At 47.8% G+C, this 17,134-nt stretch overlaps 1 protein-coding gene across 2 annotated transcripts in view; it reads left to right on the plus strand.

Annotated features, from left to right (window-relative positions):
- The first annotated feature begins 10,460 nt into the window (after positions 1-10,460).
- SOCS7 (suppressor of cytokine signaling 7) overlaps positions 10,461-17,134 on the plus strand; it is a 33,330-nt gene continuing 26,656 nt past the window's right edge. Inside the window, exon 1 of one of the 2 annotated variants that reach the window (XM_081167250.1) lies at positions 10,461-11,732. In XM_081167250.1, the coding sequence (XP_081023376.1) occupies positions 10,663-11,732 (1,070 nt within the window). In that variant the 5' untranslated portion in view covers positions 10,461-10,662. The remainder of the gene's footprint in view (positions 11,733-17,134) is intronic. The other variant, XM_081167251.1, reaches the window with a different exon arrangement.

The raw sequence follows: 17,134 nt of genomic DNA on the forward strand, positions 1-17,134 counted from the left end.
CTCTCCCCTCCCCGCCTTTATTCGTGTCCCCCCCCCTTTCCATTCATCAGCTTGACTAACACCATGATAGTCATTTATAAGGTCACCTACTGCCTACTGATGTTTGTATCATGCTGCTAAATATAATTAACTGTTCAAGCACCAGTGAAGGGTGGTGGAAGCGAAAAGGGTGGAAAACAAGGATGGAGAATTTTCAGACAGGGTGTTCTGTACTGTTGCTTTCTACATGTTGAGATGGAACAGGAGATGTGAGATGGGGGGCGGCGGAGAGAGAGAAATATAGAATGGAGAGGGTGATTTGAAGGAGAGAGAGAGAAAAAGAAAAAACAACATAGAAGACAATCATGACCTAATCGGAGTCGCAGTTTACTGGGGCTCAGCCCCCAGAACCCCCTTTTTAATCCAGCGTCTTGGCTCAGCTCTGGACCACATGGCCTTATAATAAAGAAAAGTACCCCTGAGCATACACAAAGTGCATTTTCCTTACCATTGCAACAGAGTGCATTTTACATTCTAGTGGTGTGCTTTTCCATCAGTTGGATGTATCATTCTACATTGCTTGTGCTATCACTTTGTCTTATTGTTTTTGCATACAACCCCTTTCTTTAATTGAGGGAAGGTGTGCCTTTATGCGGAGTGTTCACCATGCCTGCTTATCTCTTAACACTGGTTGTCAATTAGTGCTGCTAATTCAATCTTGCCGAATCCTTCTGCTGTTCTCCATGGCCTTTTGCTTTGCAGCGAAATGAATTTTGACTTGACTCACAAACGCCAGAGACAGTGTTAGAAGCTGAGGTATGAAAACTGGGAGCTAAATGGCACCTTAAGCCTAGGTTATGGACACAACAATCGAATGTCTAAGCACACTTTTTTATATATATAACAAGAATACGAAACTGAAAATGAATGAACTGCAGCCAAATTATTATGTTCATTTTTTCACATGGTCTAGTCCTTCCCCTGCCCACCCCACTAATATTCTTCTCTTCTCCCGTCTTCAGAGAGTAGCTGGAAGTGGGGAGGCAGAAAAGAAGCCCTCCTTACCTTCCACTCTGAAGTTTTAATCTGAAATCTTAGGCTCAGTACTGCACCCAGAGCTCAGAAACTGCTTGCGCTATAATGAAATTCCCTGTTGCAAATGTGCCTAGAACAGGAGTTGGCAAGGTTTACCTCGCTTGGGCCGGTTCACTCCAGCGGAGATCCCCCCATGGGCCAGATCATGTGTGCTTGTGAGCACATACACCCGCGATTTCCGGTGTCTGCATCTGTGCAGACGCGATTTCCGATGTCTGTGTAGACACGATTTTAGGCATATGCGCATGCGCAGACGTGATTTTTGCTGCCGCGGAAGCGAGTCCCCGCACTGCGCTGTGTCGGTTTAACACAGCACGCGGGGACTCGCTGAGCAGGCAGCTCAGTTTGGGAGCAGCTCGTGGGCCGGTTAAATGACCCCCATGGGCCTCTTGTGGCCCATGGGCCTTAGGCTCCCTACCCCTGGCCTAGAACAATGGGAGTTTCGAACACTGTCTGGAAAAGGTGAAGGACATTTGCCAAGAGGAAGTGTGAGCTGGAAGGCAAAAGACCATGAGAAAGACAGGGCTGACCCTACTTTTGGGTAAGGTGAGGTGCCCTGGGAAGTAGTAATGGCCATTGCCCTCAGTTGGAGGACAGAGTTCGGCTTGCCACTTGGGCTGTCCTGTTGCCCTAAAGTAGTCTGCTGCCGTCCCTTATTGAAGTAAGGGAGATGTTTGAAGCAGTGGGAGATGTTATGCTGCCACCCCTTATTGAAGTAAGATTCAACTGCCGGGCCAGGCTGCTTCTATACCTAGAACAGAGGTGGATGGTAGGAATGTAAAAAAGTATTATGTTCCATTCCACCCTTGTTGCATGCAGTGCTGTTTCTGTTCCACCACATTTGCCTTCCGCCAACAGCCTTATTACAGTCGTACCTCGGAAGTTGAATGGAATCTGTTCCGGAAGTCTGTTCAACTTCCAAAATGTTTGGAAACCAAAGAACGTCTTCTGATTGGCTGCAGGAAGCTCCTGCAGCCAATCAGGAGCCGTGGAAGCCCCGTTGGATGTTCGGCTTCCAAAAATAGTTTGCAAACTGGAACAGTCACTTCAGGGTTTGCGGCGTTTGGGAGCCAAAGCGTTTGAGAACTAAGCTGTTTGAAATCCAAGGTACGGCTGTACCGGTATTTGTCTCTCTGTCTACTGTGGCCAAGTTACGCAAGTTACATCGTCTTCACATTGTTCCACCCCGTTCATTTCAACGCAAAGGACACATGGCATAAATTGGGCAGGGTGGGGGAGAGAAACGTAACCAATTACACGTCATTTGCAGACTGAAATTAGGCAACAACAGCAGTGAATACCATTTACAGTCCCTGGACACGGGACAAAGAACACCCACAATTTCCACTCCTGTTTCTCGAAAGAGAGGAAGAGCTGGAAACGAAACTGTCATTCCCTATTTGTGAATCAGAATGCAAGCAAAGGATTCCCCCTGCCCCGCTACCCTTTAATTCATATTTCAGTTGTATAATTCCTCTAGGGGGCTTTGAAAGCTATTCTGGTTCTGATCACGTTCACTGAAATTAAAATGCCTATGCTGAAAGATCTGGGGTTTCCCCTTCTCTGTTGTCCACGTTTAGTTCTAACCCTGACTGCATAGACACTTCTTCTTCTTATTATTATTATTATTATTACAATGAATTGAGAACAATGAATGACTTAGCCCTTATTGGATGGAACTGGTTTTGAAAACACCTCTTAGAAACTCAACACAGGGGGTTTCCCAGCTCTGAAACCAGGGCGAGCCCCAAGACATCTTGCCGCCAGAGGAGAAGGACACGTGGTACTTCCCCACTGTTCTACATACACAAGCTGACCGGAGTCTTACTGGCAAGTGGGCCAGCGCCCTCCATTACACCTGAGGGCAGCAGGGTATGTGATGCACACAGTTCTGACCATTCCTCGCCTCTCATCATCTGCCGCCTGAGACAGCCATCCCACTCTACCAAATGGCAGGGCTGATCCTGTTTGAAACTATGATAGCCCCATAACTCGGTTTTAGACAGCAGTCCTGCTTAGGAACGAATCCCGTGGGCATTCAGTAACACCAATGACTTCCGAGGAAAACATCCCTAGGATTGGGTGCAGATTCTTATAAGGGGGGGGGGGAAACCTACTGAAGTCTTCAAGATTTGCCTGGGAATTGAAAATAATAACTGGGGAGCAATCTGTAGGAGCAAATATTTGACTCTTGATTAGAGTTTCGGCAGCCTTACCATGCTATCCATAACCATCGCCACCCCAAGTAAAAGATTCTGTTCCCCTTTCAGTTTCAGAACAGGAAAGAGTAATATAATAACCTCATCAGGGAAGAATCTATTGGGAACATCTCCTGGGCAAACCCATTGGGAAGAACAGACTCAAAGATGCAGTTCAGAAATTGCACTGAACATAGTAGAAGGTGGTCCGTGAGGGCAAATGGGGCATTTACCCACTAATCTCAGCCTGCCCTCCCCCAGCCCCCACCTGCCTGCCTTCTCATTTACCCTTGCTTTGGTCTGGGAAGCTTAATGAACCATCTGTGACATCACAGCATCTCTGCCAACAGCAGAGGCTGCCAGGTGACCAGCTAAAACACATAGGTCGTAAAAGGGTGAAAATATTCTGATGGAACATTATTTCAGGATCGGAAGAGACTTGTTTCTGAAGAATTTTCCCCTTGGCACATCATTTAAGGGGCACTTTGGTATAGAATGAATTGCGTTCTCATTCTGATTCCTGTTGGGAGACAGGAACCTGCCATTCAGCATTGTAGAAGACAAGAAACATAGTTGGAAAGGGAAAACCATGCCAAATTTTCAAGAGATGTCTACGTCTTTGGGGGTCCTTAAAAAAACACACACAACCCAATACCAGATACCAGAAGACTGTGGAAATCCAACTTAATGCACAGAGAAAATGCAGGTGCGCTGTATAGAGAACTATAAGGCAAGATTGGAGTGGAGAGGAAGGGGAAAAGTCAAGGGTTAAAGTAGAGTCAGGTGGTAGGTAAAAGGCAAAGGTAAAGGGCCCCTGGACAGCCAAAGGTGACTATGGGGTTGCGGCGCTCATCTCGCTTTCAGGCCAAGGGAGCCGGCATTTGTCCATAGATAGCTTTCTGGGTCATGTGGCTGGCATGACTAAACCACTTCTGGCGCAACGGAACACCGTGACGGAAACCAGAGCGCACAGAAATGCCGTTTACCTTCCCGTCACAGTGGTACCTATTTATCTACTTGCGCCGGTGTGCTTTCGAACTGCTAGGTTGGCAGGAGCTGGGGCAGAGCAACAGGAGCTCACCCCGTTGCGGGAATTCAAACCGCCAACCTTCTAATCAGCAAGCCCAAGAGGCTCAGTGGTTTAGGCCACAGCGCCACCTGCGTCCCAAGAAGTTGGATGGTAATAGTAGACAGGTCAAGTGACCAGAAGGCTCTCCAGACTGGTGGTGGTGGGTTTTTTGCACCTGTAAACTGTAACAAGTCATTGATACGATAATAGTACACTGGTGGTCAATGTATCCTGTACTGTCCACAGTTCTGTGATGCTCCCCCAATGTTATTGCTTCATTCTTGCTGTCTGAAGGGGTCCTCTTGAGCTATGGCGCAACAAAAGTAGGACCAAAAGGATCCCCAGAACAAGAAAAGTTACCGGATCTCAGCAGGAAGCTCTGAGACATGCACCGACTAGGTGTGAAATGTTTAAAAATCCATGATAATAATGTTACCAATCCAAAAGCCTGTCAAACCTATTTGTCAGAAGCAAGGGGGGGGGGGAACAAATGTGTACACCTCTTTCAATTTGTCTTTAGCCTTCCGAAAAGAACAAGCCTCTGTTTCCAGCCAGAGGGGGAACCTCCCCCTCCCCCTCCCATAAAGCTTAACTCTGAATTTAGCCAAACATTCTGGTCCCTGAATGTAAATTGCTTTTAATGATGTAAAAGCCAAGTCTCTATATCCAACCCATTACTCTGAGCCAGCTCCAGTACATTGCACAGTTATACATCTATTATATGAAGATTAATAATTATGTTGTGCATTACGCTGTTTACTGCATGGCTGTTGGATTGTATCCTCTTTTTTCTTTTTCTTTTTTTGCAAAACACACAAGCCCCAATTACTCCTGTTTTCATTCAAGGCAAAACCTGAAGCCTACTCCTTATCTCATCTAGATATTATGGGGTGTATGTTTATAGGAGGGGAAGCTTTATATATTTAAAGGTTTTTGTGGATAGGGATAATAACCAACAAACAATATACAGAATGTTAGAGTGTTCCAAGCATCTAAAGACCCCTCTGGGGGTTTTCGAACAGAATAGTTCTGCTTTAGGTGGTTAAGTTTTAAAGTTTTTTTTTAAGTAAAGACATGGATACATTTTTTCTGTCTGCTTAATAAAGAAAAGGGGGTTGGCTGTGATAGGGTTGCCATATTTTGAACAGCAAAAAAAAGGACACTACGACGGCCATTCAAAGCAAATATATGCAATTTGTCTGAAATTTTACCCCTGAAAATGAGGACATGTCCTGGAAAAAGAGGACAAATGGCAACCCTAGATGAGAAAAAAAATTGCTTGCTGTGGTTGGGGAAATTGTTAAAAATATAAATAAATCGCTTGGGAGGCATTCTTGAAATAATAATAATAATAATAATAATAATAATAATAATAATAATAATAATAATAATAATTATTATTATTATTATTATTATTATTATTATTATTATTATTATTATTATTATTATTTATACCCCGCCCATCTGGCTGGGCCTCCCCAGCCACTCTGGGCGGCTTCCATAGAAACCAAAAATACAGTCAGACTAGGCAGAACAGCTGTTACATAGAACTCCTCCCAATTAGAATTATTGGGCATTCATCCTGATTTGCCTGCACAAAGCTCACGTGAAGGTTGGACTATGTCCAGTCTTTACTTAGCATTCATTCTGATTGCTTGCGGTTATATGACTAACCATTCATCTTTATTTGCTTCCATCTTCCTTGTAATCATTGCTTCATCCCACACATTTTGGTGCATTTCCCTGTCACTTTCCTAACCTCAGAAAGACTGGCCATCATTGTTATAAGTGGATTGGTTGTGCTAGGGGGACAGAGTGCTTTCAAAACCACTTCAGCTGAACAAACCTAAATCTCCTGGTATGCATCCAAATCTCTCCTGCAAAATGGTCTGGAGGCTGCTAGAGTTTTTGCCCTTGCGTAGCTGTCTTTTCTTTAACAAATAGCCTCTCTGCCTCTCTCCCTCTCTCCCTCCCTCCCTCCCTCCCTCCCTCTCTCTTTCTGTGTGTGTGTGTGTGTGTGTCCCCACTTTCATCCCATTGTGAGCAACAGTTGGGGTGGACAATTCTGATAGGGTTGATGGTGAGGGTAAGGGGTTTGTTATATACTGAAGTTCTCACCCTGGGCCAGCAGGGGGATACTGTAGTTTTCACTCAGGTCCACATATGCAAATAAGGAATTGAAAGTGACGTTCAGTGATCGGATAGTTACAGAAAGTTGTTACTGTTGCGTTGTAGTGGAGCTCTATATAAGCAGGCTGGCTGAACCCTTCAGTTCAGTTCTATTCTGGCCTGTGAATAAACAAGAGCTGTTTGAAGAATCGCTGTGTCATCTGATATGTTCACCCACAATTTAACAGGGTTAAAGCCCCCTTTCCTCCTCACCACAGTCCTTGTGTCCCACAGTCACCATGTCTGCTATTTTGGATTTGAAATGCCACTCAGGGGCTCTCTAGATGTCGTTTACATTGTGCACTCGTGATGATATATGTGATCCCTCTTTCAGTACAGTTCTTGTTATTATTTATTAGTTTTCTGTGCTGCCCTTCATCTGAGGATCACAGGGGTGGTTTACAATATAAAAGCACAAAAATACATAACAAAGTACAGTCGTACCTCGGCTCCCGAATGCCTTGGGAGTCGAACGTTCCGGCTCCCAAATGATCAAAAACTGGAAGTGAGTGTTGTGGTTTGCAAACATTCTTTGGAACCCAAATGTCCGACGGGGCTTCCACGACTTCTGATTGGCTGCAGGAGCTTCCTGCAGCCAATCAGAAACTGTGCTTTGGAAGTCGAATGGACTTCCGGAACGGCTTCTGTTTGACTTCCAAGGTCCGATTGTAAAACACAAAACCAATACTGCCTCACCCCAGTTTGAACAGCCATAGATTCTCGGCACATGCAAAGTTTTAATGGTGGGGCATACTGCTTTGTTGCTGATCTGTGCATGTGCTAGAACTTCCTGTTGAAAACCTGTAACCTTTAATATCACATAGCTTCCCGTTTATTTATTTTTTGTCCTGCTTTTGTTGCACTATGGTGCAAGAGTGCCCCTTCCAGATAGCAGTAATGTGACAACATCATTGGAGAAGCATTGCAGGACAACTAATAAAGCGGATTGAGGTGTGGATGGTTCTGTAGAAATTCACCACTGATGCTCTCTGATTGCATAAATGACATGTTGCAGAATTCATTGACAAGAAAAAAAGCAAAGAAAAAACATTAGTTTAAAACATTGGTTTTAAAATACTAACGCATTTAATGCAATGTGCATTTTGACCCCGAGTTCTCACGTATTCCCATGTATTCCTAATAAGGAGGGGTTGTTTGATTGAAGCCGAATGGCAGTTTTGCTACATCACAAGAGATGGAGTTCTAGAATGCAGAATGTAGCTGGGAAGAGTGGCTTTGACCTAATGTTGGGTATATCTCCTAGAAGTGGTGTGCTGTTGGTGCGGCCTTAAAATGTAGGATCTTGGGAGAAGCAGAGCCGTCAAAATATGAGCCTGGGATTACTTTTAAAGATTCTGGAACTAAGACAAGACTGTACCATGTGGATGGACATAATCTGACAGCTAGTTTTTTCAGAGGGCTCTCTACTGGACTGAAGAAGCCTTCATAGAAGTTTCAGCCTTTTGCTGGGAGAGACGGTGTACAGAACAAGGTCTGTCTTCCCTCCCTTTGAAGACTAGGATGAAGAATCGATGGATCTGAAGGAGAAACCAGACAGGTGAGATTCTGTTTCAGGGGTGGTGGTACATATTGTGAAGACTACTGTACTACGATGCCCCTCTCCATCTCAAGAATATGGCCTTGGGTGTGAGAATGAGCATTGCCACCCTTCTCCAGCATTCTGCCCAATCAGATGCATATGGGGGGGACGTTTATCTATCCACTTTCTGCATACCTGTACTATGTGTAAATTTATAAACTTCCATCCTGTCACCTCTTACAAGTCTTTTCTCAAAGTTTTCTCATAGTGCGGTTGTACCCATTACGGCTGCTCTAGAGAGATAAATTAAACAGGTGCAAGATTCATGAGCATAGAGGTGAAATACTGAAGTTGCACCTTTGAATTTGAGGATCTTGTGCACTTTTAAGAGAGCAGAGGAGAAAAGAGTGGCAAGCCAAGCTAGCGATTAATGGAGCGCATGGCCGCCCAAATTATGGAATGAGGGTAAAGGGCACTTCTGAACACGTGCCGAGTGCACAACCCTTTTGCCACCAGGTAGCCTACTAACTATACTCATACTGTATATCTGAAAATATACCCTAAAACACATCTCCATCCCTAGGACTGAATGCTGGTTGAAATCAAGCCCTCCCTCTTGACTTGTGAATGATAAGCAGGTGGAATTATATTTTGATAGAGCCGGCTTCAGTTAGCATGAGAATAGCTTTGGAACCATTTTGCATACTCCTCTATCAATCCCCATAGGTAGTCAAATATCTGTTTTATTTATTGCATTTATATCTCACCTTTTTCTCCAAGGAGCTCAGGGTGGCGTACAGTACATAGTTTTCCCATCCTCATGTCTTCCCCACAACCCTGTGAGGTAGGTTTGGCTGAGAGGCAGCAAATGGCCTAAGGTCACCCAGTGAGCTTCATGGGGATTCGAACCTTGGTCTCCCAGGTCCAAGTCTGACACTCTTAACCAGGGGTCAGCAAAATTTTTCAGCAGGGGGCCAGTCCACTGTCCCTCAGACATTGTGGGGGACCGGAATATATATTTTTTTGGGGGGGGGGGGAAATGAAGGAATTCCTATGCCCCACAAATAACCCAGAGATGCATTTTAAATAAAAGGACACATTCCACTCATGTAAAAACACGCTGATTCCTGAACCGTCCACAGACCGGATTGAGAAGGTGATTGGGCCACATCCGGCCCGCGGGCCTTAGGTTGCCTACCCCTGCTCTTAACCATTAAACCATACTGGCTCTTACATAAAAGTAAGGCTTAATCTTGTCCAAATTGCACACTGTGGTTTAACTGGAGCCTGCATTGAATACCAGGCTTTTGCCTTGAAATGTGAAATTGTAATGAGGGTGCCCCTGAGCATGTGCAGAATGCCTTCCCTTGTTATGTAGCAGTCATCACTTTAGCACAGCGAGAATTTGAGGAATTCCCGGTCACAAGGCAGGACTCCCAGAGTCTTTAACCCCTGCTGCTCTCACGCCGAGATGTTGGTGTGGATAAAATATATGTAATATTGCCTATTTCATATCTTTTGTTGTGGCTACTGAAAGCAGGTGCCATATTGCCTACTCTCAGCTTCCAAGTCTCGTTGCTGGCTGTGCTGCAGAAAAGCTGCATCCATGTGATTTCTGCCTGTTAGGTACCTGCGAATCAACAGTGCATCAATCCCTAGATAGGGCTGCCATATGTCTGGATTTTCCCAGGTGTGTGTGTGCAATTTCCAAAATGTGGAGCTTTGTCCTGGGTGTTAGGCAACTTTTGAGTCTTCCTAATCGGGTTGAATCCTGCCAACCTAGCAGTTCGAAAGCACGTCAAAGTGCAAATAGATAAATAGGTACCACTCTGGCGGGAAGGTAAACAGCGTTTCCTTGCGCTGCTCTGGTTCGCCAGAAGCGGCTTAGTCATGCTGTACGCCGGCTCCCTCGCCCAATAAAGCGAGATGAGCGCTGCAACCCCAGAGTCAGCCACAACTGGACCTAATAGTCAGGGGTCCCTTTACCTTTAATCGGGTTGAAATATGGCAAGCCTATAGTAGGGAAAACATAACTATTACAGGTAATGTGCCTTGGAAGAATGTATATATTACGTACTCAGAATATAGGTATATTTTTAAAAAGTAAAGTCCATCGAAAAATCGCGGGTTTTTGGCTCAAGAACTTTCGCGGAGGCCCTTTTTGAAGTATGGCAACCCTACTTTTGGGGGGGTTAGTGTTAGGAAGGAGGGCGGGACTTTCCACGAATGGGGTGGGTCTAACCATGAGTCTGGCTGCATCGGCCGGAGAGCGCGGCTTGGGAACATCTGTTTGCATTCGAGCTTGGAAGGAACAGCTGGGACTGGGAGAAAGTGCGCAGGAGGCGGAGGGAGGAGCGTCTGCGCGCGCGCAGCGTAGAGAGGAGCCGCAGCCGCGGACGGGCTGGTCACATTGGAGAGCGCATCATCGGGCGCATCAGCGGAAAGGGAAGTCGGAGGGCGTGCACACCCACTGCTCGGGCGGGCCCCTAAGCGACCAGGCAAGCAAGCAAGCAAGCAAGCGAAAGGCTTGAGCTTTTTTGGACAGCCGATCTGGATACGGGGCCGGCCTCCCCGTCCAGCTTGCTTGGCGAGGCCCGCTCGCCTTTTGCTCCATGCAATGCACCGCCTCCCTTAGCGCGATGCAGCGGGCCGGAGGAGCAGCAGCGGCGGCGGCGGAGCCCGGAGGCGGCGGAGGCGGCGAAGCGGTTGCAGCGGCGGCGGCCTCGTACCGGGTGCTGAGCCGCTTGCTGGGCTACGGCGGGGCCGAGTCAGCCGCAGCCGGCTTGGCGCTCGGCGGAGCCGTCGGGGAAAGCTCCGCTGCCGTCGCCGGCGATCGTGGAAGGGCAGGCGGGCTCCGAGGCTCGCAGCTGCTGGTCTTCCGCCCCGGCGAAGCGGGAGAGCCGTCGGGGGTTTCCCCGTCCGCCTGCCTGCCCACGCCTTCGACGCCTCGGCCGCCCTCGGAGCTGCTGTGCGCCAGGCACCGGTGCGCTCTCCTGGACGCGCCGAAAGGCGAGCCTGGAGGGGGACGATGCTGGAGCGGAGCGGCTGGCGGCCTCCTCTTCCCCCCGGGGGCCGGCCTGGAGTTGCAGCTGGCCGCCTTGGGGCTACACCAGGCTGCCCCGACGGCCCCGGGAGGGCCGGGCAAGCCTCCCGGAGATTGCCCGTGCCTGAGCCTCTTGCCTCCGCCGCCTCTAGCCCCTCCGCCCACGATGCCCTTGTTGCCCCCGGGGGAAGAGACCAGCGACGCCCTGCTCGTGTTAGAAGCTCTCGGCCCCGACGAGGAAGACGAAGAGGAGGTGGAAGCGGCTGTCGGGCAGGCAGATACCTCCAGCCCGGTCGTCGCGGCGGGTAGCCGCTTCCAAGCACCCGCTGCTGCAACCACCACGACCCCGGGTTCTCCTCCTCTACCACCTCCGGCAGGCCCGGTGCCCGCCGTCGGAGCCAACCGCCCGAGCTCCTCCGCCGCCCCCTCGAGGAAAGGCTCCTTGAAGATTCGCCTGAGCCGCCTTTTCCGCACCAAAAGCTGCAGCGGAGCGTCGTGCAACCCAACAACCCCCGCTGGTGCACGTCGGGCCGGGGAGAGGGAGCTGCTGCAAGCCGCAGCCCCCCGAGCCACCTCCGGCACGGCAGGGAGCCTCCCCGATGTGTCCCACCCTGGGTGTCGGGAGCAAGAGTCGGGCAGGTAAGAGGAAAGAATAGAGGGGGGTGAGGAGAGGAAAGCTCTCGGGATCTGGTAAGGGACCGTCTGTTGGAGGAGTATCCTGGGTGTCAAAGGCTGAGCCTGAGACTATGGATGTAACAGTGGATTCTCAGGTGCTTGTTTCCTGGCTATGTATTCAGGTAGGGAGTCTGTGAAGCTGGGGTGCCAACTTGAATAAAATATGGGGGGCCCAGGTAAGCCCCACCCTGCATAATCGAACACATGGCTTGCTGCACCCACACCTCAAAAGAGAAGGGAGAATCTGTCCCCCCCCCCAAAATCAGTCTTCCTGGCTTCCACTTGGGATTAGGAGATTCCGCTTCCCACCCTTCTATCTGCAACCACCAATGGTTTGCATGCAGAAGGTTCCAAGTTCACCTGCTGCTCCATTCTTTTGACTGGAAAGAAACTTCTCTTGAGAGTCTGGAGAGCCACTGCCAGACATCTAGGTAGACCAATGTTCTGAGCTGGCATGATGCATCTTTGTGTTCTGTTAGACCTCCTAAGCCAGGCTTCCTCAAACTTGGCCCTCCAGGTGTTTTGAGACTACAATTCCCATCATCCCTGACCACTGGTCCTGCTTGCTAGGGATCATGGGAGTTGTAGGCCAAAAAATATCTGGAGTGCCAAGTTTGAGGAAGCCTGTCCTAAGCCCTGAATACCAAAGGATGACTTCACTAGTGACTGTGGAGGCTGGAGTTCTCTGGTGGCGAAAGGCTAGAAGCTGGGAACTGTCTGGGAAGGCGTTCACACTTGATTCCCTTTTCCTCATGGAACAGGAGAGGCATTTCACTGGATTCTCTGAAGATTTGGAAGACCTTTGACTACAAAGGAACACCCTGGTGTTGGGCAGCTAGAGCAGGGGGAGCCAATATGGTGCCCACTGGAAGTTGTGGACTACAACTCCCATTAGCTCCGATAGCTAGGGATGATGGGAGTTGTAGTCCACCACATCCAGAGGGGCACCACGTTCGTTACACACAATCTCTAGGCGAGGGGTAACACGTAGTGGGGGAACCAGGAGATAAACAATGACTGGTGGGTTTTCTGTTTTTAATTGTCGCTTGGCAACATAACTAAAGGTGGCTTATCTGAGATCTAGTGTTGTGTTTTCCAGTTGTGGACTTTAAGGCTTTAAGGTTGAGGGAACTAAACATGGATTTTCTCTGTGAGGCATAGGAGTGCTTTTTTTAAAAAAAGGCCTTTGCTAATTTCACTATCCTAAGGGGTTAAGAGTAAATACTCTTGTGTTCAGGTGTTGGATTAGTGGTTCACAGTGGTGGTATGGTGGATTCGCCAGTTTTTGAGGCCTAGATGTTCCGATGGAGAAATCAGAGTTCAAGGAGCATTGCATAGTAGGATGAGACTGGCCTAGTTGTAATTTTTCAGTTACATTTAGCGATAGTTCTTTATAAATAATAACATTATTAGTATTAGTATTATTGATGCTGTAGCACAGGTGTACCCTCCAGACGTTAATGAACTACATCTCCAATCAGCCCTAGCAAGCATGGCCAATGGCTAGGGATGATGGGAGCTGTAGTTCAGTTGGTTCCCCACATCCGCTGCGCTGCAAAGCTTTCTTAGTACAGTGGTGCCTCGCAAGACGAAATTAATTCGTTCCGCAAGTCTCTTCGTCTTGCGAGTTTTTCGTCTTGCGATGCACGGTTTCCCATAGGAATGCATTGAAAATCAATTAATGCGTTCCTAGGGAAACCGCCTTCAGACCAGGTCCGGGGACAGTCTGTCCCCGGACCTCCTCTGAAGGCTGGGGGGGGGGACACAAGGGCTTTTCTTCCCACCCCCAGCATTTTAAAAAACCCCGGGACAGCGGAGGACTTCTCCCCTGTCCGGGCGATCTTAAAATGCTGGCGGGCGGCATTTTAAAATCGCCCCGGGACAGCGGAGGACTTCTCCGCTGTCCGGGGCGATTTAAAAGCCCCTGGGAAGGCAGGCAGGGGGGACACAGACTTTTGCCCCCCGCCAGCCTTCAGAAGAGGTCCTGGACCTCTTCTGAAGGCGGGCGGGGGGGGCGAAAGTCTTTGCTCCCCCCGCCTGCCTTCAAAAGCCCTCCGGGACAGGCAGGCAGGGGGGAGCAAAGACTTTCGCCCCCCGCCCGCCTTCAGAAGGTGTTCCCTCCCCGTCGCCCGGCTTCGGAACCATGCTCCGAAGCCCGGCGGCGGGGGCGGGTGTTACCTCCCCGCCGCCCGGCTTCGGAGCACCGTTCCGAAGCCCGGCGGCGGCGGGAGGAGGCGTTCCCGCCCCACCGCCCGGCTTCGGAGGAGGTCCGAGGACAGTGGGGAAGACGCGCTGCGCTTCCCCGCTATCCCGGATATTTCCCTATGGGCTGTCGTCTTGCGAAGCAAGCCCATAGGGAAATTCATCTTGCGAAGCGCCTCCAAAACGGAAAACCCTTTCGTCTAGCGGGTTTTCCATCTTGCGAGGCGTTCGTCTTGCGAGGTACCACTGTATAATTTATTATTTTTATGCTTAAAGCAATATAGAGGCTAATGGACTCTTCTGGGCATACGGCAGAGCATATAACCCTGGGGTTCACGAACCAGTTCTCAACTTTGTAGGTTACAGCTGGTGATTAGTATAAATTCTCTTTGGTCTGTTCTTTCACAGCTCAGTGGTAGAAGATGTGCTTTCCATTCAAAAGTTCCCAGGCATCTCCAGTAAATGGTGCTGGTGGAAAAGGGCATGGAAGGGCCTCTTTGCCTGACACCTGCCAGTCACAGTGGAAAAGTCCGGGATAAAGAGACCAGTGGTTAGGGCAGCTTTATTCATATATGTTGCACCTAATGAAAAACCAAGGGGGGGGTGTTTGTTTCTTACAAATATTTTACACCCTGCCTTTCAGAATACAAAGCCTTCTGAGGCAGCTTACGAGAAGTATTAACTACCACTACTTTTTGTTTTTAAGGCCCATGGGTGTAAGACAGCAAGCAGGGATGGTAGAGTGGAAAGACCCTTAATTATTCGTTTTACTTATAAAGCCATTCCTATTCCAATGGAAACTGGAGTTGGCTAGATTCCTGGGTTTGTATCTCTACTTAGACTTGAAGTTTGCCCCTCATTCTTAGCTAGTTCTTGCTGAGGGGATGGGCTTGTGTCTGGTCCGTACCAATTCAGATTGTGTATGAGGTGTTGCATGATGGACTCCTCCTCCTCAACAACAATGCCAAAATGCTGGTTTTCTTTATGGAGGAATTGCATGTGTTCATGGAAGAATATTCCACCATGTTGACCCCTCCTTCCGTGCTGTGTGGTTCAGCCCAGGTACAGATTTGTCATCTCTGTGAGGACTGGGCCATTGCACCTCCTGCTTCATAGGGGTATTGTGAATATAAAATGGGGACAGGAGGGGGTCAGGTATCCCGAACTTTTTGGTAGAAGGGTGAGAGAAAAACGAAATCAGTATAGCAATATGAAGAAGACACGTTTTTGGACTAATGCTCCAGAGGGAATTGTGCGAAGAAAGAACATCGTATGTCTTTGAGATAGAGTTGAAGAGACTTGGGAAGGATATTTTGTTGAGTAAATTGGGTTTATGCCACCCTCCACACTCTCTAGAGGGGTAGGATCTCACTCTTTGGGGGTCTTCATGGACAGCCACCTCTTGTGTATGGTGTAGCTCTAGATTACCTGCATTGAAAAGGGATTACCGGGCCTACAAGGCCTCTTCCAATTCTGGCCACATCTACATTTGAAACAAATGCCCTCCTGCAAAGAATCCTGGGAGCTGTATTTTAAAGGTACCAGGAATTGTAGCTCTGTGGTGGCTAAGCCACAGTTCCCAGGATTCCTTGAGGGGGAATTCATATGGATGTGATCTCTAACTCCAGGCATAGTTGGCATGGATGGGTTCCATTTTGGTTCAAGGGGTGACTGGCTTTCACCTCTGAAGTGTGAGAAAATTCCCACCCAAAGTAAGATAGGATTTTCTCCCCCTGGGCTGGACTTTGTTTCTGTCAAGTTATCTGTTGCTCTCGCTTACAAAATGTGGCTTGAGTTATCTATGGATGTTCCCCCCAGAAAGCATTTATGTCATTTTTCTCTGCTCTGCGCTTACTTATGGGTTTCTGAACTTCAGAGGTTAATGACGAAAGAAGGGTCCGAGAGTCCGAAAGGAAAATGCTCCTGTCCCGTGTTAACAGCGGACTTTTTTTCTTTTTAGGGGTTGAGAATGGGGCTCAAAACCCAGAGATAACTCCAACCCAACACAAGCAGACTTGAAAATAGCCACGTTCTATAGAATTGATTTCACTTGCCCACATATAAAGAAGTTCTTATACTTTTGGAGGAGCTTATCTCATCTTCTTCCAGGATGTTTATGAATCACAGTTGTGTCTCAGGGCACAAAAATACCTTGTGATCTTTGCCCAGAGGTGCAACGAGGATGCTTTACCAACTAAAAAAGAGTTGGCTGACCAAACTGATGCCAAAATGGCAAAACGTAACGGGTATAACAAGCAACCAAGAGGGGACAAAATTAATTAATAGTGGGGAACATTTTTTAATACCTGAAAAATCATGGCATGCAAGCAAGTTCCTTGGTAGGGTTAACTTAAATCGATTTACCGTAAATTATCATCAAAGATAAACTGCAGAATAGCTTAAAAATGGAGTGAAGTGGAAAATGCTGTGTTAAAAATTTAAATAAGACAAGAAACCACAAAAGGTGGCAAGGGAAGTCTATTATGTATTGGAACCATGTGATTGTAAGGTGTGTATTTGCAAATTTTTGAAAACTGAGTATGTGTGTGTGTGTGTGTATGTATGTATGTGTGTGTGTGTGTGTGTGTGTGTATCTATATATTATATAACACCTTTTCATCTTAAGGCATGTCAGTTACCTCATATACACCACAACTTTAAAACAAACACTCCCACAGGAAAAATTATGGGAATTGTAGTTTAAGGTTGCTGGGAATTGTAACTCTGTGAGGGGTAAACAACCCTTTCCAGGTTCTTTGGGGCTGCCTGTGTGCTTTAAATTTATGGTGTGTGCTGGAATAATTTGTGGTGTGTGTGCACTGTGGTCTACACTTCTGTTCCAGAGTTTGATTTTTGCTGCTGGGAGAAGAAGGTGGACTAAATTACCACCGATTTGTCAGCATGGCCCCTTGGAAAATTGGCTACTTAAAAATGTGTGATAGAATACGGTTTCCGGTTAACGAACGCTGACATAATTTGTGGCGTCTAGCCACATTTTCTGTTCGTGGTTTCTGGGCCCAGAAAATGGAGTACCATTGCAAATGTCCCTTGCTCCGCCCCCTGCCCCCTATGCACAGTTAAAAGTTAGATTTGGCGGGGAGGGGTGCACTTTCAAATTAAGCACACCTGTGCAATGGCTGAACTGATGGTACAGTCAGTGAGGG

This window comes from Podarcis bocagei, assembly GCF_964188305.1.
Source record: "Podarcis bocagei genome assembly, chromosome: 13".
Taxonomy (NCBI): domain Eukaryota; kingdom Metazoa; phylum Chordata; class Lepidosauria; order Squamata; family Lacertidae; genus Podarcis; species Podarcis bocagei.